Here is a 24,792-nt window from a genome sequence, read left to right on the forward strand (position 1 = left end):
AATTCAAATACGACGATAGTCTCAGATATCATATTTTTATTGTCAATTATAGAAGACATTACAATTTTTTATAACGTAGTTCCGATCAGAAGCTTGAATCTGTTACTCTATTCTCAACTTATCTGGGCCCTGGGTTCAGTGTAATAGATATGTTTTTCGCTTCCAACCTTCATCATATCCTCTTTCAGGCCATCAATTTCTATCTATTCCTTACTTTACCTCTGCTTCTTTATGCATGCACATTCATACATAACACACTCTTTTGTTTTACTTGCTTTACGTTTACCTAAATCGATCCTGCATTCTCTGTGCCACTACCTACTCCACGTCACACCTCAGAGTACAAATAATAAATAAGTTGTGTGAACATTAGCGTTATGTTTAACGAGCTCAGTCACAGTTAACAGTCTTTGTAGGTATGTAGTTATGCGAGTGTCGTATGCAGCCTTAAAATGTTATTCTTAGCTCTTGTAATTTGGGGAGACAATAAAAAAAAAACAATTTTTCCATGATACATGTATCATCATCTTCATCGTCCTTCCCCTATCCCAACTTTAGTTAGGGTTGGCGAAGCATGTTTTCTCCTTCCATACTCTTATATCTGCCGTCATCTCATAGCTTGAAAACAAAAGAATGTGTGGATGTGTCATGTATTGAATTTGACACTGTAAAAAGTATTATTTTGCAAGATGATGTTAAACTCTGTAGATTGAATATTTTAATTCAGTTGATACGGTATCAAAAATCTATCATTTGTGTATTTATTATCTATACAGATAGGTACTATTATTAATTTTCCGTCTATCAATCAAACGAGGAAATATTACAAGATTATGTATGGTAGACGTATCAATATGACCATAAGAGCTCCAAATCCTAAAATTAGGCCAATCTATTAGAGTTTTTACTAGCTAAAGAAATTCTAAAACCGATCCACTCGTTCTTAAGATTTTCTGAATTAATTAACTTGCATGGTGTTTTCCAATAAACAACATCTGTCAATCAACAGCGTTTTATTTAAATTATATCTTCAGTCATAAATAAATTAACTTGTGCAGAAATAAATTGCTTTGTTATATGGTTCTGTCATTGTTAGGAATGAATATGTTTTAATCTAATTGACATTTCAATCTAAAACAAATGGCTATGGTACTTATTAAAAATAGATAATGTATAAATATAGGTATATTTTGATTAATCAACGGCAGAATGGCAACAAGATTATCATATTAGTATAGATTCATCGTATAAATATTTACTCAATGTTTTGTTTCAATTTCAGTACCATACTTTAGAGTACCCTGAGTAGACAGTTGGTACCTTTAAGTATACATTTTCAGGTTTGATATAGTGATTCTAGAACATTTTCTAGCTAGCTCTAGGTAGCAATAACATAAATTGCACCCTGAAAGTGGTTTTCTATCACGCAACCCTAGTGTCTGCCTGTGCCAGCCAATTCCTGAGTTGTTAGTCTGACAGGGGGAGGTTTTGCAATAGTTTAATAAAGAGGCGAAATTGCACGCAAAAGTTTATGCAAATGATGGTTATTATTTGTGTTTTAAAAGTCGACAAAAATAGGGATCAATTTAACGACGTAAACAGTGCACTTTCGTTGGTTACACACTGGTTTAGTACTAATAACTTGGTATTAAATGCGAAGAAAACAAAATGCCTTAAATTTACTCTACCGAACGTGAAAAACCTAGGCCCGAATATTAATATTGAGTAAGGAGGTTCTAGAAACTGTCGAATCCACAGTATTTTTTGATATATCAGTCGATAGCAGACTTCAGTGGGGCTCGCATATAGCTAGCCTCGCGGGAAGGCTTAGCTCAGCTGCGTACGCCGTCAGAAAAGTGAGACAATTCACTGACGTAGAAACAGCTCGAGTAGTCTATTTTAGCTACTTTCACGGCGTTATGTCCTACGGTATTCTGCTGTGGGGCAAAGCTGCTGATATTCAAAACATATTTATATTACAAAAACGAGCTGTTCGTGCTATATACCGGTTAGGTAGTAGACATTCGCTAAGAGAGCTCTTTAAAGAAATAGGCATTCTTACTGTGGCATCACAATTTATCTATGCCAATATACTTTACATTAGGCAAAATATTCATTTGTACACCAAAAAAAGCGATGTTCGCAGTATTAACACTAGAAACAAGCACAAACTGTGTGTACCCACTCACAGACTTCATAAGGTTCATGGATCATTTTTGGGGCTCGGTATCCGCTTTTACAATAAACTACCTCTAACTTTACTACAATTACCGTTTCATGCATTTAAATTACAAGTAAAGTCAATTCTTTCAAAGAAGGCTTATTATAGCATTAATGATTATTTAAATGATAGGAATAGTTGGTCGCTAAGTTGAACGCAAGGCAGCTCATTCTTGTTATCACTGTAACTAAATTATTAACTTATTATTATTATTTTTTTACATTGATTGACATTACTTCAGACATTAATTCTGTTTTTTTATTATTATTTACTTTGGGAACTTGTGTTAAATTTAAATTTTGCTTAGCGTTGTTGCTTTATGGCTTGCTAGTACTGCAGTACTTCTTATATATTCTACTTTTGTTGAATAGCTGCAAGCACGTCATGCTCCCTTAGACGGTATGGCCAGCGGTAGCGTTGGGTGTCGGGTTGTCCCCTTCCCTCAAAAATGTGCGAAGGGGGCGATGGCTGATCCTCGCGTTATACTCGTGAACGGGTGCTGCTGGCGGTACCAGGTCGTGTTGGTGGCTATTGACACTATTAATAATAGTATGATTTTCTATTAGCTTATTTTGGAGAAAATAATAATACTGTAGTCCTAGCAGGTACACCTTGTTTTTGTTGTACAGCTACAACATAACCATCTGCGCATGTGGGTGGGCACGCCGATTTTATGCTTATATTAAAATTACATTTTTATTTTATTACCAGAAGGCTTTAGATACACTTAATAGACTGTAAGTAATGCTTGAGTACTTAGTCTTTATAGGTGTAAATCTGTGTGCTAGCCTACTTGTGTTAAGTTTGTATTGTTTTTTTCTTTCTTAATTTTATATAATGGTTATCATGTGATAATGATATTTTTATTTGACTTGTTTTGTATACATTCTGGTTCTTCAAACCTTACAGACAGACATGTGTTGCTGGGGAGTTTGTTGCGCCACTTCTTCTTCCCAGCAAAAACACATAGGAAGTGGTGAAGGGCGGGCGTTTTGGGGGCTGTCTTTTGTTTTTGACGTTCAAAAAGTGCTGATTTATCAGCCTAATTTGAATAAACGATTTTGAGTTTGAGTTTGAGTTTGTATTATTTACGACTTATGATTATGACGTCATTGTGAGGGCTGTTAAAGAAATCGTTAAAAACACAGTTAAACCATTGAGTAGTATATAGGGGTAGTATATAGCCAGTTATTAAGTTAATGCAAATAAATAGCTAAATGGATAGTATGTCTGGATGATAGAGCAATAACCAATTATGGACCAAAATATAACTGCACTTATTAGGTATGTTTTCACATGCATATAAAAATAAAGTGTTCAAATGAACAATTTACTCAGCTGTTTTACATAATATTTACAAAATTAAATAGGCACACACAGCGGCACTGGAATTTCCTGTTCAGCTGAAGTTTTTAAACAGTCTGCATTTAGAAACAAAAGTTTTAGATGATTCAATCAGGCAATTGAGTCAGTCAGCTCCTGAAAACTCTGAGTTTATGTTTAGCACTTAATCAATGGCGTATTTTATTCATATAAACTAATTGTTTCTTAATTATTCAGTAACTATCTCATGCTTTATTTATGTACTCATGTACATCTTTCTAAGGCAATATATTACCAATTAAATCTACATATTTACAAATAAAAAAGGAAAAATAAAACTATGCATCAAAAAACTTATTCGCATTGCTGTCAAGCGAATCATGCCCAAAAGGCAAGACTGAATGGCAATTCAGAATGATTCATTTACTAAAGAAAAATATTCAGATTTCTTGGACCTATAGAAAGTCATCCAAGTTAAAATAAAGATCGCATACTCTAATAAATTCCCCGCCTATTTGCCAACAAACGTATTAGCAGAACTATTCGAAAAAACATAAAAAGTGCGCGAGAGTGCAAGTGTCACGATCCCCGAATGAGCGGCGCGCGATATATCGGGAAGGTAAAAAAATAAAAACAAATGCTTTCGGCCACCTTCGGCGGTGGTCGGGAGTGCTCGGGTGGCCGACGCACCTGTCGCGTGCGCCGGTATGCCGCACTTTTTTGTCTCTTTTCGAATTTTGTTTTTGTTTTTGTGAATTGTTGCCTGTTTAAATGTAATTGATATAAGTGGAGATGTTTATTTAATAACTATTACCTGCTTATTAAGTATAATTTGTAATGTTATACGAGATTTTGTATGACGCTTTTCCTTCTTAAGTAACTATTACCTAAATTGAGAAACACATAATTTTATGCACATATTTAACAAAACAATAGGCACAAACGAAAGTGGTTATAGAAAAAAACTTTTCACCTGTGCTAAGATTTACTCTGAGAAAATGTTATTTTTATTTTCAAAGCAAACAGCTCTTAGAATGTTTAGTCGGGTATTTATGTATTTATCTTGTTTATTCGGTTCCCATGGTAACGGGCCCATGAGAAAGGGCCATTGCCCATCAGAGTCATTGAGATTTATGTGACAGACAGAAATGGTCAATTGGATAATACTTTAAACAGCGGACATGGGAGATACTCACCAATTAGTAGACACGATATTATTGCCATTTTTACGTTTTATTTTGTTCTTCTGAAAACTGAATACAGGAGACAGAGCACAGAAGACAGAAGAATTTTTTCATCTCTTTTCTTCTTATTTTGTATATCTATGTGTTCAGTGTCAGCTTTATATTCATGTGTGCCAAGTCTCGCACCTCAATAAAAATACAGAGCCAATCTCCGTCTCGAAGTATTTCTCTCCATTCCAAACTACATTTCAATTGGTTCAGCCTGGAAGCGTAACAAACGAATTCACAATTCTGTAAGGGTGCGTCCACATCTGGCGAATGCGCCGCGAATGCGCAGCACGCGAGCCGATCGCGAGCTGTCCGCGAGCTGCGCGCGTGCAGTCACTGCAATAGTTCGGTGCGCCTCTTTAGCGCAACTCACGCAAGGCTCGTATAGAGCGCGCGAGCGGCGCGCGATCTGCGCGCAATCAGTTCTCGCCCTTACAGTTCCGTATATTGGCTCAGTACTATCGAAGATGGCAGACGTCGCGCGCCGCCTGCGCGCCGCTCGCGTGCGGCGCTTAGGTCGCGCACGAGCTGCGCGCGGGCGGCGCAGAAGCGGCGCACGAACAAAAATGCACGCGCGCAGCTCGCGGACAGCTCGCGACCGGCTCGCGTGCTGCGCATTCGCGGCGCATTCGCCAGATGTGGACGCACCCTAATGCGTAATTTTCTTGAATGACGTTACAAAATTTTTCAGTGTTAAGTCACAATAATGATAAAGAAACTGCACTTTTGACTTTGGACCTTAATGCAAAATTGCAAGTAATAGATCAACAGATATCAAAAGGAACTTTGTAACAAAGAATGGACTTCTCTTTTAATCATTTGAAAAGTGAAAAACATATGATTACTTACTTCTAATTCTATGTTTAATGCAATTTGATACTACCAAATTCATGTATTTGATGTTGAAAAATAAATAATAATGGATTGATTGGTTAATCTAAAATGATTTTCTCAAAACGGTTAAATAACACAGGTACCTAATCTGCAAAAACCATTACCCTCTTTCAGCAGTCGGGTAAAAACAACAGTTTAACGTGCTAGTTTTGGTGGGTACCATAAGTTAGTATCACGAATGAGCAGATAAGATCAGAAGCAGTAACGACCGCGGTTTATGGTCGAGGAACATACTGTATGGTCACTGGACACTGTATGGTGACTGTGTATGGGATGGGGTTAGTGTGGATTAGGATTGGTATACAATAAGGTATGAATATAGAAAAAAAAGTAGTTTTTGGTATATTTTTGTTTTCTTGACTAGAGATTGAAACATTTCATTGTTAGGGTAAATATTTAGTGTTACTTGATTTAATTTAAAAAACAGTCCTAACATTTATAACATGGCTTTCCGCAAAGTAACGCCTGATTCCATAATATATTTTGAATTTAAACGCTTATAACATTTTTATTTATTCAGGGGCTGTTTTATTAGAACTTTTTTTCATTAAAAGCTGATATATTATTCTGAATAGATACTACTAGAAAGGTACTTTTTGATAAAAGTACCTAAATTAAAAACAAGGACTTAGCGTGACTAATCGCAGTTTATCTAAAATCGTTTAACAAAATATTATCAAAATACAAAAATATTGACAATATATACAATGTTTTTAGAGTAGGTAATATTATCATGATGATTATATTGTTTTATATTAAAAGTCACAGTGATCGAACTTGATGTTAATCACCGATTAATCCTGTCTTAAATGATTAAATACCACCAATGTACTGTTGATGTAATTCTAAGTGATCATTATGTATCAATCTCCATTGATCATGTTCTTAGAGCATATAGACAACCGGAGAAGCCAAGTCAAAAGTTTTTATTTCAAATATTCTTTTGCAGACTCTTCACAGGGTTCCAAAATGTGGATCGTAAAAGTGGTCTCTAAGGTTGTACCTATGTTTGTATATCTATGGGTCGATGTCTGCCTGAAAATATAGGTATTTTGATTGTGATATAATACTATCATTATCATTATTTTCGAGTGCGTGCGTAACGTTGTAATCGAAAATACATACATGAGTGAGCTATCACTATTTATTGCTTTGCCGGCGCGGCGCTAATTTGGCAGCGCTTTCGCATAGAGATTTTTGGGCCCAGAGAGGTTCCAGTTGGTTTAATGTTCGAAGATCATGTCACAGCTCAATCTATCTTAGTAACAAAATAACTAGCCGAAGGTTGGTCACGATAGGCCTACATCATTATTGTTTTAATATTATTTGATTTACGGTCTATTAAGTAACGTTTATTATTGTACATTAATAAAACTCTTTATCATTTATATAATTCAGTATATTTACATAATGCTTTGACATTTCTCACGAGACAATATACATTTCGCAACCTACTTTGCTCATCCGGATATGGGTAGAGTTTTCATCGAGAAACTTCTCTGCTACTGATGGAAGATATTAATTTCCGTAATAGGTACCTCTACCACAGATTATATAATAGTTACTACGTAACAGATAAATCACTCCATACAAAAAAGTCCATACCTACTGTTATGAGCACCTACAAGTTCCCCAACTACCTACAAATTCCTAGCTGCGTTATAAAATGAACCTTAAAAGCTCGAGCGCTTGATTGTTATTCCAATGCGATAGCGCACAGTTCAGTGACCGCAACCAGGCCTCTGTCACTCGACGTACTTGCGCGCGATAAATGCCTACCGCTCGCTGGGTTACCGGTAACCCCACGCGGCTCAGGGCTTTCAACTGTCACACGCGCCGCGCGCGCTCCAATATTATTATTTTTATTTCATGGCATATTATGCTGTTGGTTTTTATTAGGTTTTTTAAGCTACCTCACAAACTGATGGATTATTTTGAGTTGTGTTGGTTTATATGCGACCATTTTATATGTATGAACTTATCTAGTAATTCTATTTTTTTTTTAATAAATTAATACTTATCTACTTTATGATTTTAACAACAGAGATCATTAGGTACTTATTTTACTTTAGATACCTACTTAGTTATATGAACTGTATTGTGAGTTTTGTAGCTCAAAACACATCTCGAGTGTAAGTAGGTATAGTTCTGGTCCAACTTAATGACGACTCGGAACATTACGCGTGTCGCTACGCAGAAACCAATTTTAGGTATGTATCAACACTCGACGGAGTTGTACCATATGGGGTATGGCACTTGTGCTCGAAAAATAGTTGGAAACCGCCTTTGATTTTGACGAAAGCTTTACTTAAGCACTTACCTATGCTTATGTATTAGGTAATATTTAGTAATATGTACCCATACTCCATTTTAGTAGGCAATACAATAGTTAACTAAAGAAAAATATTCTTGATATTACTTTTTATTTAAAAACTCAGTTTTAAAAAAGGCTATCTTAAAATAAGCGTAACTTTGTATTCCTACTTAAATATTAATAAATTGTAAGAAGCAACCCTAAGCACGGCTACGGCACGGTTGCGGTCACTGAACTGTGCACTATCGCATTGGATAAACAATCAAGCGTTCGAGCTTTTAAGGTTCATTTTATGACGCAGCTAGGAATTTGTAGGTAGTTGCGGAACTTGTAGGTGCTTATAACAGTAGGTATGGACTTTTTGTATGGAGTGATTTATCTGTTACGTAGTAACTATTATATAATCTGTGCCGCAACCGTGCCGTGGCCGTGCTTAGGGTTGCTTCTTACAATTTTTTAATATTTAAGTAGGAAAACAAAGTTACGCTTATTTTAAAATAGCCTTTTTTAAAACTGAGTTTTTAAATAAAAAGTAATATCAAGAATATTTTTCTTTAGTTAACTATTGTATTACCTACTAAAATGTAGTATGGGTACATATTACTAAATATTACCCAATACGTAAGCATAGGTAAGTACTTAAGTAAAGCTTTCGTCAAAATCAAAGGCGGTTTCCAACTATTTTTCGAGGACAAGTGCCATACCCCATATGGTACAACTCCGTCGAGTGTTGATACATACCTAAAATTGGTTTCTGCGTAGCCACACGCGTAATGTTCCGAGTCGTCATTAAGTTGGACCAGAACTATACCTACTTACACTCGAGATGTGTTTTGAGCTACAAAACTCACAATACAGTTCATATAACTAAGTAGGTATCTAAAGTAAAATAAGTACCTAATGATCTCTGTTGTTAAAATCATAAAGTAGATAAGTACCTATTAATTTATTAAAAAAAAAAATAGAATTACTAGATAAGTTCATACATATAGAATGTTTCTAAATCTTACAACAGTCGCATATAAACCAACACAACTCAAAATAATCCATCAGTTTGTGAGGTAGCTTAAAAAACCTAATAAAAACCAACAGCATAACATGTCACAAAATAAAAATAAATGGAGCGCGCGCGGCGCGTGTGACTGTTGAAAGCCCTGAGCCGCGTGGGGCTACCGGTAACCCAGCGAGCGGTAGGCATTTATCGCGCGCAAGTACGTCGAGTGACAGAGGCCTGCCTCTACCTTGAAGTTTAAAGTCTAGGCAATTACAGATTCTCCCCCTCCGAAAGAATTAGAGTAAAGGGTAGGTTAAGTTTGCATCTATTGATATAAGAATCCACTTTTCAAATGTTTTTCGGCATGCAAACATTTTCAATTAGTAGGTACCGTTTGCACGCCGAATGGCAAGATATGGCAGACTTGTTTATTTTATAACACCATTTACTTTTGTACTTATATTTGCAAAATAGATATATCTTAATGTACTAGTGTAATAGATCAGCATCTATTTATAAATCAGCTCTAAAAATAAACATAACCACACCTTCGAACGGAAAAAGCATATTTTTCTTAACATTCAGACTAATATCGTCTTCTTAAAAGTTAATGATCTTTGCCAAAAAACAACACATTTGCAAATTTCTAGCCATCAGGACCGACCTTGTCGTTTTCGCATACACTCGCTACTTAGCGTAACTTAGAACCAACTTAGTGCTAACTTAGTGCTTATTTATTTGACATTGGCATTTATTATTCTTTCTCTTGCGAGACAGGTAGGTTTCGTAATGCAAAACATAACCTAATTCTAGCCAGTCGGGTAAACTAAGTGGACAAGTACAGATGTGCATTGTGTTGTGAAGTTAAGTTTTTATAACTTTGGATCAAGTGACAATTTTTATGTTATTAACTATGTTCTTCTTTTTGGTTTCAAATGTGTTTTGTGTTGGAGAAAGGTATAGGTAAGGACACTTTTATTTCTCAATTTTTTTTAGCACAGATCTTTCAAAAATGAAAATTGCATACCTACTGTATTTTATTTGATCAAGTGAATTTAAATATCAAGATATATGTGTTCTCTTTCAAAATATGTACTTGATATCGATCTTTAAATTTCATATTACGAAATAAATATGTTGACCTTAGAAACTCGTGATCATCTCAATTGACTGCTAACAGACACTTTTTCTTCTAGGTATTCCAACTGTCAATTTGTTATTATGCAAAGCACTTCGATACTTATACGTAAACGAAGTATTTTCATATCACAATTTTACTTTATAAGTTACTTTCACAATATTTCATAGCTCTTTCTGATATTTTTCTTTTAACTAGCAAAAATGGTGAATTTATCACTGTAATTTAACGAGCTTTCTTTTACCTATATTTATTTAGAACCAAGTGAATAATTTTTATACGTGTTGTATCATAAAAAATATTCCCAAAAAAAAATGATTCGTATTTCTGAACTTTTAATTTTATTCCCGTTGTGCAACTATCCTTAGCGATGATCGCGAAAACTGACCCACTTATGACAAGGTGAATGACACCCGGTGGGGTCAGTGACTATTCGCACAAGTACCCACATCCTGTGCTGAAAAATGTACCAATATGTAGGTGACGTAACTAGGACGGGCGGGATTAGTGCGGTCCCGGCGCGGTTTTTTATGAAATGCTTTTTTTTATAGGTTTTATTTAGGGATACTTACTACTTGCCGCATGTAATTTTAAGATTAATTAATTTGAATTGTTCGTTAGTATTAATAGTCATCATGGCCTAGTGGGTATAGAACCAATCTCTCAAGACTGAGTGTGTGGGTACGATTCCAAGTCAAGCAAGTACCAATGCAACTTTTCTTACTGGGTATGTACTTTCTAACTATGTTGTAGACACCAATGACTGTGTTTCGGAGGGCACGTTTGACTGTAGGTCCCGGTTGTCATAATTGAACATCTTTGGCAGTCGTTACGGGTAGGTAGGGTCAGTAGCCAGTAAGTCTTAAATCAGTCTTACCAAGAGGTATTGGGTTGCCCAATACGGGTTGCCCGGGTAACTGGGTTGAGGTTAAATAGGCAGTCGCTTCTTGTAAAACACGGAGTCATGAATCTTCGCCAAAAACTATGTGCGTAATTTAAATAAGAAAGTTTTTTATCCCGCAATTTTTATAAAAGGTGTGCCTACATTTTAATAGATAGATAAGAGTAGATATACCTAAGTAGTATGTAAAATTGGCATAATGAGGGAAAACAGTTAAACGCTACATTACGACCCTCTAATATGGCAACACCCACAGACATGAACAAGCTCTTAATACCCAAATATACAAGTTTTTATAACATATTCTAATTAGACATTACATACCGTGTATGTTAATACAACTTTCTTTTACTGTTTTACGTGTTTACGAGGTTTTGATCTTAAGGATTGTCGAAAATCCGCTATTATCGTTATTTGTGATAAAAGACTTGTTGTATTTTTGTCAATTTATTATTAACCAATATTACCAAAATACTAAAAACTAGCTGTTTTCCAGCGGTTTTACCCGCGCCCCGTGGGAACTTCGGCCCGTTCTCAGATATAATCTGTTCCATAGTTTCCATTAGTGTAGGAAAACGAATGATTTAAATAATTTTAAGTAGACGATGAGGGACTTCCCATTGTAATTTTTAATGCGCAATGTCTATTCCATAATTTTATCTAAATCAATTCAGCCGTCTTAAGTGTCAGAGATAACAGTAGGAGTTACTATCACGCATTTATAATATATCAATGTGTAGGTAAGGATTGCACCTAAATTCGTGGCCGACCACTCCTTTTTAATCAGAAGAAGGTCAAAATCACAGATTACAAAATTCACCCGCATTATATCGTCGATGCAACTAATATCAGTATTAATATCATTCGTACATTACTTGCATCTTTATTGACGTCAATATTAATCCTTAGATAATCATTATCCAAAGGTTTTTATCAGATGGAAGTGGCATAGACGTTTGGTGCATGATATTTAGCATCTACCTAATGTATATTATGGTCTGATTTTAATTCTAGATTTTCCTATATCAGTGAAATTATGCTGAGTAACTTTTTGGCCTGGAACGGAATTGATTGGCTTATGTTGCTTGGCATAAAAATACGCTTGACTATTAAATAAATTAAAACAAAGCGGTATTTAGCAAAGTTTCTTTCTCAAACCTTTCTTGGTAGTCGGGTAAAAATATATAATCGCATTTTGAATCTTAAAGCTGCGTCTCACTCTCGAAAATTCAAATTAGTGATAGCAAAGCCATTCCTCAGTCCTTGTCTTCGGTCATTGTTCTAGATTTAATTCATTGTCCATTATCAATATCGAGTACTGTATACGTGAACTTACAATCTAAATCACCAAAATCTTATCTTCACAAGCAATCTAACATAACAACAGTTAAATAAAAGGAAAAGTGTACATACAAACACGGGATATGAAAGTGAAATGTCGCGAAATGTCCCAATTCAAAATTAAGGCCAGTTTGTATGCTTAATCAATTTGACTCATGCATTCCTCTGCATGCAGACCGCGCTGCACTGGGTTGTGTTCACATCTATTCTTATGTACATTAGTTTATAGTTTGCAGATGGGATATGTGGTATTGTAGCTGGTGAAGATCAGTATTTTGTATCATTATTTTACTGGCTAACTAGGCTAAATGGGCAGGCAATCTATTCACAGGGACCCTAGAAATTATAGGGTTCGAGAAGGATCCTTTTACTTGGTTTCATTATTGTTGGTCTTTCATTAGTAAGAGTTCTTTTAATACCTTAAGTTTTGACCACAGTGGAAGGAAAACACATTCGACATTTGTGACATTCGATGATTTATCAACTCAAAAAGACTCAATTTTTGCATTTGTAATCTTTAAGCTACACAAATTGTAAAAGATTTGGTCATAAAGCTACCCTATGCTACAGACCTACAAAAATACAAAGGAACTTTGACTAGACTTTTTGAAATCCTATTTAAATTAAAAAAAACTTACCAGATTCAACATCTACATATGAGATTGAAAGTTGACATTAAACATGCAAAACTTACGAAGAGTTGCATAAAAAGTGTCAAAAATATTCGCTACTTGTCAAATATTTCGGAAATGTGTCAATGTTGGCGAAATCGCGATTAGCATATTATTCAGTGTGTCATGTGTATTGTTTACTTTAGTGCATGATGCAATTTTTTATTGTATTTATGCCTAGAGATAATTTTTTTAGGCATAGGTACAGTTAGTAATAGTTTAGTGAGGAAACATAAGTAAATCAATAATGATTCGGGCATTAGGGGTTCCTGTATAAAAGTTCTCTTTATTTACTTGCTAGCATTGTTTAGTTATAGATGTATTTTTAAATTATTTTACGTTCGACAAGTGGTTTACCTGAGATACTTTATTCCATGCTGCATATCCCGAAAAGAATCAACTTTATTTACTTCATTATTCAGTTCTGGAACTAAAACAAAAACTTAAGCAAACAGATGATACGCTTATTTGAATACCAAACAAATGTCCCATCTGTACTATGCCTCATTCAGACTAATTTTAGTCGAGTTAATACGAATGAGTAACTGCTATCTCTCAGTATGACGAATTGTATTGAAACTCTCAACAACTGCACATTTGAGTGGCTGTTGTTTTGTACATTTTAACGTACACTTTATAATCTGTCGTGGTCTTGGAGAATTTAAATAACTGGACACGACATTCCGTGCTTTCTTCTCTGCTAAAGGTGTCATGTATTGCGTTTATGCTTGTGTTGTAGTGTGCTTGCATGTGATCAAAAATGTGTGTGAATGCGTTATCTATTTGCAGGAAATTAAAATATAAGTAGTTTATTGATGTTTTACCTTAGTTAACTTCGCTATGCGGTGTGATTTTATCCATCGCGGAAATAATGTTGAATTGAAGAACCTTAGGGGTTAAACAAGGACATCATAAAATGCTTTGAGATATACAATCGAAGCATTCACTTTAAATTGGCAATCTTCTTTAGCTTAAAGATTTGTAGTCACGGTGGTTCCGCTTAGTTAGATGATCTAAGATCGTGGTTTAAGACGGGTATATTTGTGTGGCTTGAATAATCACAGTGTTTAACTTTGATGGTAGTTTTATAGTTAAGAAATTAACATAAGCGGCGACATGAAGATATGAGAATTAGTATGTAGACGGTGTCAATGATTCGGATGAGACGGTGAAACAATAAAAGGCACGATAGTCTATCAAAGATTAAAGCCGCGATAATAAAATTAAACAGTATCTATCGTTAAATTGGTGATTGTCCTCGCTACAGAATGAATTATGTTAAGCCGTGGTAGCGGGTGTCGTCTTTGACAGTCATTACAGTAATTCAGAAATGAGAACCTTTATTAGGCTCAGTACGAAGTAACTATTAAGTAATCTGTGGCCATAAATACCTACATAATCGCAATTAATAGGGACATACATGCATAACGTTTAATACGTACGATACTAAGAGAGTAGCTTTCCAACAGTGAAAGAATTTTTCAAATCGGTTCTTCCGGAGTCTTCAGGGTACAAACAAACAAACAAAAAACTGTTATAAGTATAGATTATTTTATTAGAAGTATTTGTGCATCAGCTTTACAATCGTTTGTAAAGTGGCACTTGCATCTTACCGTCACATCTAGATGCCAGACCACAGATTAGTCATAACGACTGGTTAATGCATTAGCGTGGTTTATATGATTAATTACTTTTTGTGTTTGTATTGTTCACTGTCTTATTTTGTTGGGAATAACGTAAGTAACAGAATCATTTCGTTTTATTCTTCGTGGATGCCAACCAAGTATACGCCCTATTTCAAAAGAGCACATAAAATAATTGCATACTTAACAGAAATTGCAGAAGAACATGCTTTATTAGACAATTAAAAATCCTAAAAGAACCACTAAATTATAAGTATAGTTTTTTAATTATAAGTATTAAATACAAATTAAAGCTAAAAATTACAAAATTACCTATTCATAATCAGAATCAAATTTTCACAACACTCATAATAATTAAAAAGAAGCCATACTGGGTCAAGGTTTGAAAAAAGAACGAAAATGCGCGAACTGCGCGCGCGCACGACTTCGCGTAACAAACTCCATGCACGCTCCGGGCATTGAACCCGCGATGCGCAAGAGTTGACCGACTAACTATATTTGTATTGGGACCATAGTGCCACTGTTATGGGATAATGGTTTCTTGTCATTTATTTATCTTACAACTTATTATTTATATTTTTAAACATTCGATTATAAAAAAAAAAAAAAAAACATTTAAAAATATAAAAAATAGATGGCCACCGATGGGATAATTATTATTAAGCGCTCCTGATTAAGTTTGTTTAAATATGGTATGTACCTATCTATCTATTGTTTTATTTTACATATTATACATAGGTACGTAGGTACGTATGATATTGTTATTCTGTCTTTCTAGGTATTGGGAGGTCAGTAACGCCTAGTGTTATACAATTATAATATGTAGTGATTGCGCGTAAGTTGATTGGTGGTGATGTGAGATCATGAGTATTTCTTTGATTTGAATGCAAAATGGAAGTTTCAATATATCATTGGACATTTTAATCAATAAACCACTGGAACTCCCGGATCCGGATAAGAAGATCACCTATATGTCAATTCCAAGCGCGTCACCTACGCCAAATGGCATCTCAATTGGTTCAGCCATTTTAACTTAAAATTGGTAAACAAAAAAGCTTTATTTGCGACACTTAAAGACTAGAATAAAACCCTTTATATCATAAGTAATCAGATACCTATAGTTTAAAATAATCTACTCCAATTGCATATTCCTTTTAATCACGACCAATAGTGTTTGTATAAAACTTTATAAAAATAAAAGGAACTAAAAATACACAGCTGAGCTTAGTGACTCAATCGTGACGTTTTTTATTATTGCAAACATTTTATCGATATCGATAAGATTGATTCACGTTAATTGCTCATAGCTGGCCACTCACGTACGCCACTAGTATGAAAATAAAAGGAACCAACTGAATTGAATAGTTATTAAAGGGTTTTCACACTAGCGGATTATTGGCGCGTGTACGCTGGGCATCCCATCATAGTCGGCCATCATCTTCCTAGCGTTTTCCCAACTAGGCTCGCCTTTCAGTCTAACCAGATGAGCTGAGTACCAGTGGTACCAGTACCAGGAATCATCATTTGTATCCATAGTTGTCAATTGTTTTTTGTCGCTTGTATACCTTTAGGTGCGATTGTACCCGATTTTGCCACGCGATAAAATCGGACGGATAATGCACTAGTGAGAAAGTGCTGTTAAGGCATACTTGTTGCTATTGTATTCGAAGATAAAGCTGTATGACAGATAGTGATATTTTTTGTATGAGATCCAAAGTTCAGTATATCAGGTTTTAACTGGATAAAGTCTAGGTATTTCCTGAAATCGATCTTTATGTTCGTCAGCAATATTTATTCATGGAAACTATGGTCTTTATTGCTTTTTTTAACTTTACCACTAGGAAGCGGTAAAGGGTGAGCGTATTTTAAGGTGCCTGTCTTGTCACATGTTCTGTTTCTAAAAGCATGAAAAAGTAATAAGTTAGGTACAGGATAGATAAAGATTTTTTTTATATAGAACTGTATAAGATGACTGATCATATTGATTGATTCAACCTTTTTCCACATCGTGGTATAAACTCAAAGTCTAAATAGATAACTCTCCTTGATAAATTACGTTATAATGTTTGTAGTAATTTCCCATAATATGTAGATTAACCACATTATCAAGCAAGGCAGAATTCTTTCATAATCCCTTTCATTGATAAAATTGTTTTCACGCGGACAATAATGTGTCTTTAATCCGTAAATTGTAGCTATATTTACATTTTATCTGTTTAAAAGTATTAAGAAACTATTTTATCATATTTTATTAAACTATTTTTCTTACTGTGACGTAAAATATTGTCTCCTTATTCAATCGCATCCTGTCGTTCAATATGTGGAATGTGTGAATGTTACGAATTAAACATTATTATTTTAGTTCGGTAAAATATAGCTGATCATGCTATTAATGTCCTACAAAAATAGAGACAGATAGAGATTTAAATTATTTTAAACTGGACTTAGTTTGAGAGATATGTATAAAGCCTTAAAAAATACTTCAGGAACTAAAGAAAAATGTACCTATGGGACTGTGTCACTACATTAATTATATACAATTACATCAGATCTTTTCAGTTATATAAAATGTACTTTGTCCTATACAAAATGGCCACGTCAGACTATCAGACTGCGAGTCAGATCGTAAGGATTAAAATTTATATTTAGCTTTCAAAGAAAAATTATAATTAAAATTTGTATCAGCACAACGATTGGGAAGGTCGTTTGTTATCTCTTACCTGTTATCACTTACGTCATAGTTGATAACAAATTATTTTGCTGTTGATTGACTTTTTTATCGGTTTACTGAAAAATTTTCAGTACTAGCGCGACTTTGATAGTGACAACCCGAATTTAAGACTGTTTTTTTTAAATATTTTTGGTGAAAATTTGGATTTAAGCAACAATATGGCTGCTTAAATAGTGATATAATTTCAGAGAACATTACACTTTAAGTCGCGCAGTCGGGTAAAAAAATACAGTAAATTGAAGTGTCATTTAATTAGTGTTGTGACTAATTTAAGTGTAGTGTTATCGATTTTTTTTTCGTTGTAATATATTGAATAATAAGTTACAATCATGTGTTTCGGACGTTGTTGTACGATAGAAGAAGAAAAAAATGGCTTCGAAGTCTATACCAGAGCTAATATGACTCTGAAGGAGCGGACACGGTAACGTAACTTTGGTGGATGGCGATTTTTAAATAATTATATATGTCGGAGGCGTCATCAAGATGGCACTATCGTCCGACATCAGTTAGGGTATTTAAGCAAAGAGATAACTGAAAGAAACTCAAACACTCACAACTCAAACGTTTATTCAAATTAGTCAGAACAAAAGACAGCCCCCAAAACGCCCGCCCTTCGCCACTTCCTACGTGTTCTAGGTGGGGAGAAGAAGTGGCGGAACAAACTCCCCAGCAACACATACCAACCATTACAAAACATTCAAATACCACAAGAACCATACCATAGACCATAATACCATACCATACCATACCATACCATACCATACCATACCATAGAAGAACCATTACAATTCAAAAATCACAAGACTTACCATAAGTTTAGGTACTACAACGCTAGGCAATAACACCAGGTACACTACACGTAACGAAAGGCAGTAACGCGACAACTCCACGAAGACTCGACGAAGCTTCGACCAAGACTGAGCTAAGACTGAGCTAAGACTGAGCTCCGCGGACGCCACGCTGACCGCCACCACTCTGCCAAGCGCGCCAAAATGTTGTTTCACCGGAAACGCCGCTAGAGGGCGCGCTTGCGTGACGTTTAGTGTCCGTACTATTGACAGTCTCCGACACGGCCATTCTGACAGGACACACGTCCTCGTGTGTTAATCTGCAACAACACAAACACAGCACAGTATACACAATACAGCCTCGGCCACTCCTGACCACAACAGTAACTCTCGATCTTCGTTTTACTCTCTTACTTCTCTCAAGGAAATTGAAGAAAAACTTCAAATGGCCTCAATTAGGTCTTTAACAAACAATTTAGGTGACAACTAGTTCTCAAAAGCTATACCCTGAGCAACCGAGTACTAAACTCTCTCACAAGCAACAAAACAAACTCTACATTTAGTTGGGAAATGATCAATGAAAAGAAAGAAAATAATCGTTTCATTACAATAATTCAGAATCAAAATTAGGAATTTCAAAGTAAAACTGATCACTGCCTCTTACAAGAGACAATAAACTCTAAATTGATAAATTAAAACAAAACATTTAAGCTCTACATGTGACCATGGCTACACTTAGCCCAGTAACCTCCAGTTACTCTTTACTCTTTACTGCGAACCTCACATAGGAACGCCGAGTCTACACAAAATTACATTTCTTCATAAAGACATAGAATTGAGTACCGGCTCTATATTATTTCTAAAAATCAATCAAATACCAGTTCAGTTCATGTAAAACCCAATTGATCAGGTAACAAAGGCAAGTATCGTAACACAACAAACTTTTAGGTAATCTGTATCCAAGCACACACACCAATTAGACCTATACGGCTCTGCTAGCCCAGCAACTCATGCTTATGCAATCCATCTACCAGGATCACCGAGTCTTCCCATGACTCTACGTTATGCAATCCATCTACCAGGATCACCGAGTCTTCCCATGACTCTACGGTCTAACCTTTTAGACCCGACCCCCGCCAGTGTTCATTGCAATACCGCGGGCTCACGGTGTACTACCCAGAGGCTGAGCGCACATACCGATTTCAACGAACTACGGCTACAATGACACTACTGGTGCGGTCAACACATACGGTCACACTTGACCCGGTCTGCAACTAGAGTATCTAGCTTGGAACAGATTAAATTTCACAATTTGACTCATCCTCATTAACTTCATTTGGTACCCGACCACTTGGCATACGTCTGATCAATCTAAACATTTTCAATGCAATAGAATGCTTTCACCTTGTGCGATGACATGCGATGTCCTGGCCTGTCGCAACTCATACGGCCTCCACGACGAATCTGAGGCAGGATGATGCTCCAAACAGCAACTGCAGCGCACCTCGCCCGCCGCTTGACTAGTAGACCTCGTCCTGTTCTCCAGGCTCGGTTCACCTTAGATGATATCTGTTAAGCCAGAAAAAGAAAGTGCTTAGGCATCAAATATTGACAACATATGGGCCAGCAACAAACCTTCTCGTTTCGTAAGATAGTAAGACCTACACACATGTTACGGATTTAAAGAATAGCAATCACTATTCAAATGAAGAAACTAGATACCTACCTTAAAAGCTAAGCACGTAATCAAAGATCGAATTGCTAATCAGACTCAACTTGTAAATTACTAAATCGCTAGGCTTCACGTGACCGTTGTCCCTTAGCCGAGCCCTCAGCACATTCTGGCCTCCTAGGGACCACAACCACAACCACAGTGATATGACACCAACTGTACCACTGATGTATACGGGTCTCTTCTTGGTCACCCCGATGCCATCACACAGGCCAACGGGTCTTTTCCAAGTCACCCCGGTATCCACCACTGGTACAAATCAGTACAAATTAACACAATGAAATTACTGAGTAGGTGAACGTAACACCTTACCAAAAATCTATAGTCAAGATGCACAATTCAATCAAATGTCGCAAAACTGAAATATTCTAATTTGAAGTTTTAGTTAATAAACATAAACCAGGTAATCCCTGTGACCAAACATAAGATACACACTTCAGCCATCCCTGTGACAAGTGCTCAACGGCAGTCATCTCTGTGACTTCCAACTTAACAGTCAATCAACCCTGTGATTAAAGCGCAACACAACCCTGTGAACCTAGCTTTCATCATCTACGATTTCATTAATTAAAAAAACCTACCATCACACATCAACATCTCAACACATATCGCGATTCTACACAGTGCCTCCATCAAGCACTATATGGTTTGAGACCAAATTCTAAAACCCACAAAGCGATTTCGTCGCGACCCGGGGATCGAACCCAAGACACGCAGTCACGCTTACGACCACTAGGCCAACGAGTCAGTCAAACAGTACAATGTACAATGACAATCCACAATAAAATTGGATTGATCTCACCATGTTTATCATTCAGGCGTCTCTTAACATCTCTGTGCATAGCGTCTTGTGTATGTTCAGGCTGAAATCCGGCACGCAGTAGAAGCCAGGCGTCGCGCTCGCGGACACCACAGCGACGAACTAGCAGACTAGACTCCTTTCACTCGAAGCAGGAGAGGCTCACGGGATTATCACATGCAAAAGAAATCGGAAATCGATTAATTTTATCACAACATTTTCATAACAACTATGACAATATTACTATCATGGCATAAATCTAATTTCACTGACTGACGATTTTCCCAACCATGCAATTCATGAAGGTCACGTCAACATTATGTTGCTCCTGCTCCTGCTCCTGGACACATTCGGATCAAAACAAACCTAACAGCAGTTTTATAAGGACGCTTGTGGCAATGAATGCTCCTCGAACCCAGGCAGTTCATAACCAACACTAATCAGCGAGACTGAAACTGCCTCTCAAGTTTATAAATGTCATATGACAAATAACCACAAAAATAAACCAAAAATGGATCGGTCTCACCGGGTTTCCACTCAACGTGCGTGACAATGCGCACATCGCTATAGCGCGCAGTACAGCGGGGCTTTCGCGGACGTGAAGCCACGGAGATGCACAAGCACCAATACTCCGAACTCACGATAACACACGACACGTTGACACGTTGGGCTCCTGGCAGCTGGGATGCTCCGCAGTAATTTTGTCGCCATATTGTTCAATAACGACCGTCATTGTTGAAACATGAAAAAAAGACAAATTCGGTTAATTTTCTAGCATACCTTCAATAACTAGCTTGACATGTAACAATGGAAAACAATACCATTACCATAACCGTGTTACCATACTTGTATCTTCGCTGAAATTCTTAATAAATCTTCCACCACAAACTCCATTTCAAATTATCGACGTTACATTCTTTTTTTTTTTTTTTTTTTGTTAGTGGGTAGAAATTTATCTTCGCATAGCGAATTCGAAACGCATGTGGGCATTCGGATTGCATCCCACTTCTGATGTCGGAGGCGTCATCAAGATGGCACTATCGTCCGACATCAGTTAGGGTATTTAAGCAAAGAGATAACTGAAAGAAACTCAAACACTCACAACTCAAACGTTTATTCAAATTAGTCAGAACAAAAGACAGCCCCCAAAACGCCCGCCCTTCGCCACTTCCTACGTGTTCTAGGTGGGGAGAAGAAGTGGCGGAACAAACTCCCCAGCAACACATACCAACCATTACAAAACATTCAAATACCACAAGAACCATACCATAGACCATAATACCATACCATACCATACCATACCATACCATACCATACCATACCATACCATACAAGAACCATTACAATTCAAAAATCACAAGACTTACCATAAGTTTAGGTACTACAACGCTAGGCAATAACACCAGGTACACTACACGTAACGAAAGGCAGTAACGCGACAACTCCACGAAGACTCGACGAAGCTTCGACCAAGACTGAGCTAAGACTGAGCTCCGCGGACGCCACGCTGACCGCCACCACTCTGCCAAGCGCGCCAAAATGTTGTTTCACCGGAAACGCCGCTAGAGGGCGCGCTTGCGTGACGTTTAGTGTCCGTACTATTGACAGTCTCCGACATATAGATTTATTTTAGTTTTTTGTATGCCTAAAATGCTAAAAGGTTTTGAAGAAAATTAACCATTTGTTAAAATTTTAGCATTGAATGAAATTAATAGGTATGGCGCATTTTCGTCCATGAAAAATATTTTCAGCATTACTCAATGCGGAGTTTATTGTAATCTTTTTGGCAATCGATAATTTTAAGCTTTTTATCAGGATTTTATTTTACTTCAATTACGCACATACGAGTAGATATTATCTGTTGAAAATTATCTTTTAACAAAAATAAATGCACTTTTTCAGTAGATATTTAATTCAGCTAGTATTTTACACGTGACAATAATACCCATATAGAAACAGCTGTTTCTTATTTACCTCTACTTACTCTTAATGAAACAAAATATATTCACAACTATGTATTGTTCCTTAAAACTGTACCGTACCGATTTCCACAGCGATATTCTTAAGAAAACCTATCTTTATTCCCTTAAACAATAACTATAGTAAAGCCAGGAAGGTTTCAAGTCGTGAGGATCGTGACTTGTTTATAAACAACTGAGAAACATTATTATATAATGAAGAAACTTAACCAATATAACATGACCCTTATTGACTACAAAACTGTTGACCACGAGAGGTCTACTTATACTGGTAGTCGACCAATATAAGTTGGCCTGTCACAGTATTAACTTTATGAGTAATTCATTTCAATATAGGGGTCTACGTTAAATGGTTGTATACTTAAGGTCTTTTAAATTATGTGCATAGTTAATATTAACAATAGTTTGTTAGGCTGTCGCTACACTGAATAGCGAGCGATGTGACGCGAATAAATAAGCTTTGAACCAAAAGGTATTTGAAATACGCATAATAAGTGTAACTGTGCAATTTGTACAGTTAGAACTTAACTAGGTCTTTCTATAATTAGTAATACTTGTATGTTGTAGGTATATATGTAAGAAAACCATAAGTACCACAATGATCAAAACTTTGAGATAGACAGCTATACGGGTGTCAATGTCTTATTTCTAAAAGCTCTGTGGCGAAATTAATATAAATAATAACAATATCACATACATTTTTATTTCGATAGTAACCTTGCCTTTGGAAGAAAATAGTCTTAAAACTATTTTGCATCGCCAAAATTAATATTCTTACCAGCTTAATGAATCATGAACAACCTTCCGTCTCAGCCTTGCTTAGAACTTATCAATGAATACTTTTACTCACACACACCGCCATTATTATTATAAGAAAAATAATAATATACCATTACCACTTCATACGTCTTCAACCTGCAATTTGAGCACCATATTGATAAAAACATTATTTTTTATCGCGCCATGGCATCAAAAGTGACAGGTATAGCTTTCGTAGAGCTATATAAGGCGAACAATCATTCTGTCTGTGTGTGAATGCCTTTATGGTGCACGTATAAGGGTGGTTGGGCAATGGGAAAGTTTTTCAAGTTTTTGTCAAGGTCGTCTTATGGGATATTGGAGATTGATATAAATGGGTACGAGTGAAGGTTTACCGTCCCATCGGGCTATGAGAGTTAGGGAATAGTGAGTGCACCTGTGTCTGCGCAAATGCTCGTGCACTATAATATGTCCTACGTATTTGGCTAATCTCCTTACATGGGAACAGCCGCCGTAGCTGATAATCGGCTAGGAGGACACATCATCATGATGGCTAGTCATTTCGTTTTCGATACAAGAAAATGTTTACGTTGAAAAGATTTTCGAGATTATTTTTGGACCGTTTTCAAACAGAGATTCTCTTTCCAAATAGTTTTTTCTCATCTAAAACACAAAGCAGTATATACTGTCTGTAATATCAGTATATTTTTACTAGTTTTTTTTTGTGACTTATAAAAAAATTAACTAAAATGGTAACTAATTCATTCATAAAAAATCTTATGGATTCATAGAAAAAACTACTGCTACAAAAACAATTCAAGTACCTATTTAACATGGTACAGAAACACCGGAAACCGAACACACACAAAACAGTGTCGCAGGCGCATCAAATCGTCAAGTTTTCTCAAACGATTCGTCTTACTCGCAATACCGTTTACATAGTTACGTTCATATTACTAAATATTGTTTAATGCCACCGATAAGTAACCAATGGAGTATAATAGAACTATCGTTGTGGTTAGTTGAACTTTTTGACAGGTGAAATGTCAGTTTTGTTGAGATAAGTGAGAATTTATAGAATTTGAATACGTTTAATAGTATTTTTAATATCAGACTACATGCACTGAAAAATATTGCAATAATTTCGCTATTTTTGCCGACCACAATGCCAAATTGTGTAATCAAAATACTTTATCGAAGTTTATCGCAATCAGGAAAGTTAAGGAAAATAAAAATAGATCACGATATCAATTTTTGTGTTCACAATCCATATGAAAAGAATAATTGGGATCATAAAGAAGCGTACCTATTCATATGGGAAATATCATTATA

General features: G+C 36.0%; 1 protein-coding gene across 5 annotated transcripts in view; it reads left to right on the forward strand.

Annotated features, from left to right (window-relative positions):
* LOC124640951 (inverted formin-2) overlaps positions 1-24,792 on the forward strand; it is a 112,307-nt gene that overhangs the window by 28,705 nt on the left and 58,810 nt on the right. Inside the window, exon 1 of one of the 5 annotated variants that reach the window (XM_047178931.1) lies at positions 9,892-9,941. The exons of 3 other annotated variants lie outside the window; for them this stretch is intronic. In XM_047178931.1, the coding sequence (XP_047034887.1) occupies positions 9,892-9,941 (50 nt within the window). Of the gene's footprint in view, positions 1-9,891; positions 9,942-17,649; positions 17,825-24,792 lie in introns of those variants that run through there. One more of the 5 variants, XM_047178930.1, reaches the window with a different exon arrangement.

This window comes from Helicoverpa zea, chromosome 21 (genome assembly GCF_022581195.2).
Source record: "Helicoverpa zea isolate HzStark_Cry1AcR chromosome 21, ilHelZeax1.1, whole genome shotgun sequence".
Classification (NCBI taxonomy): domain Eukaryota; kingdom Metazoa; phylum Arthropoda; class Insecta; order Lepidoptera; family Noctuidae; genus Helicoverpa; species Helicoverpa zea.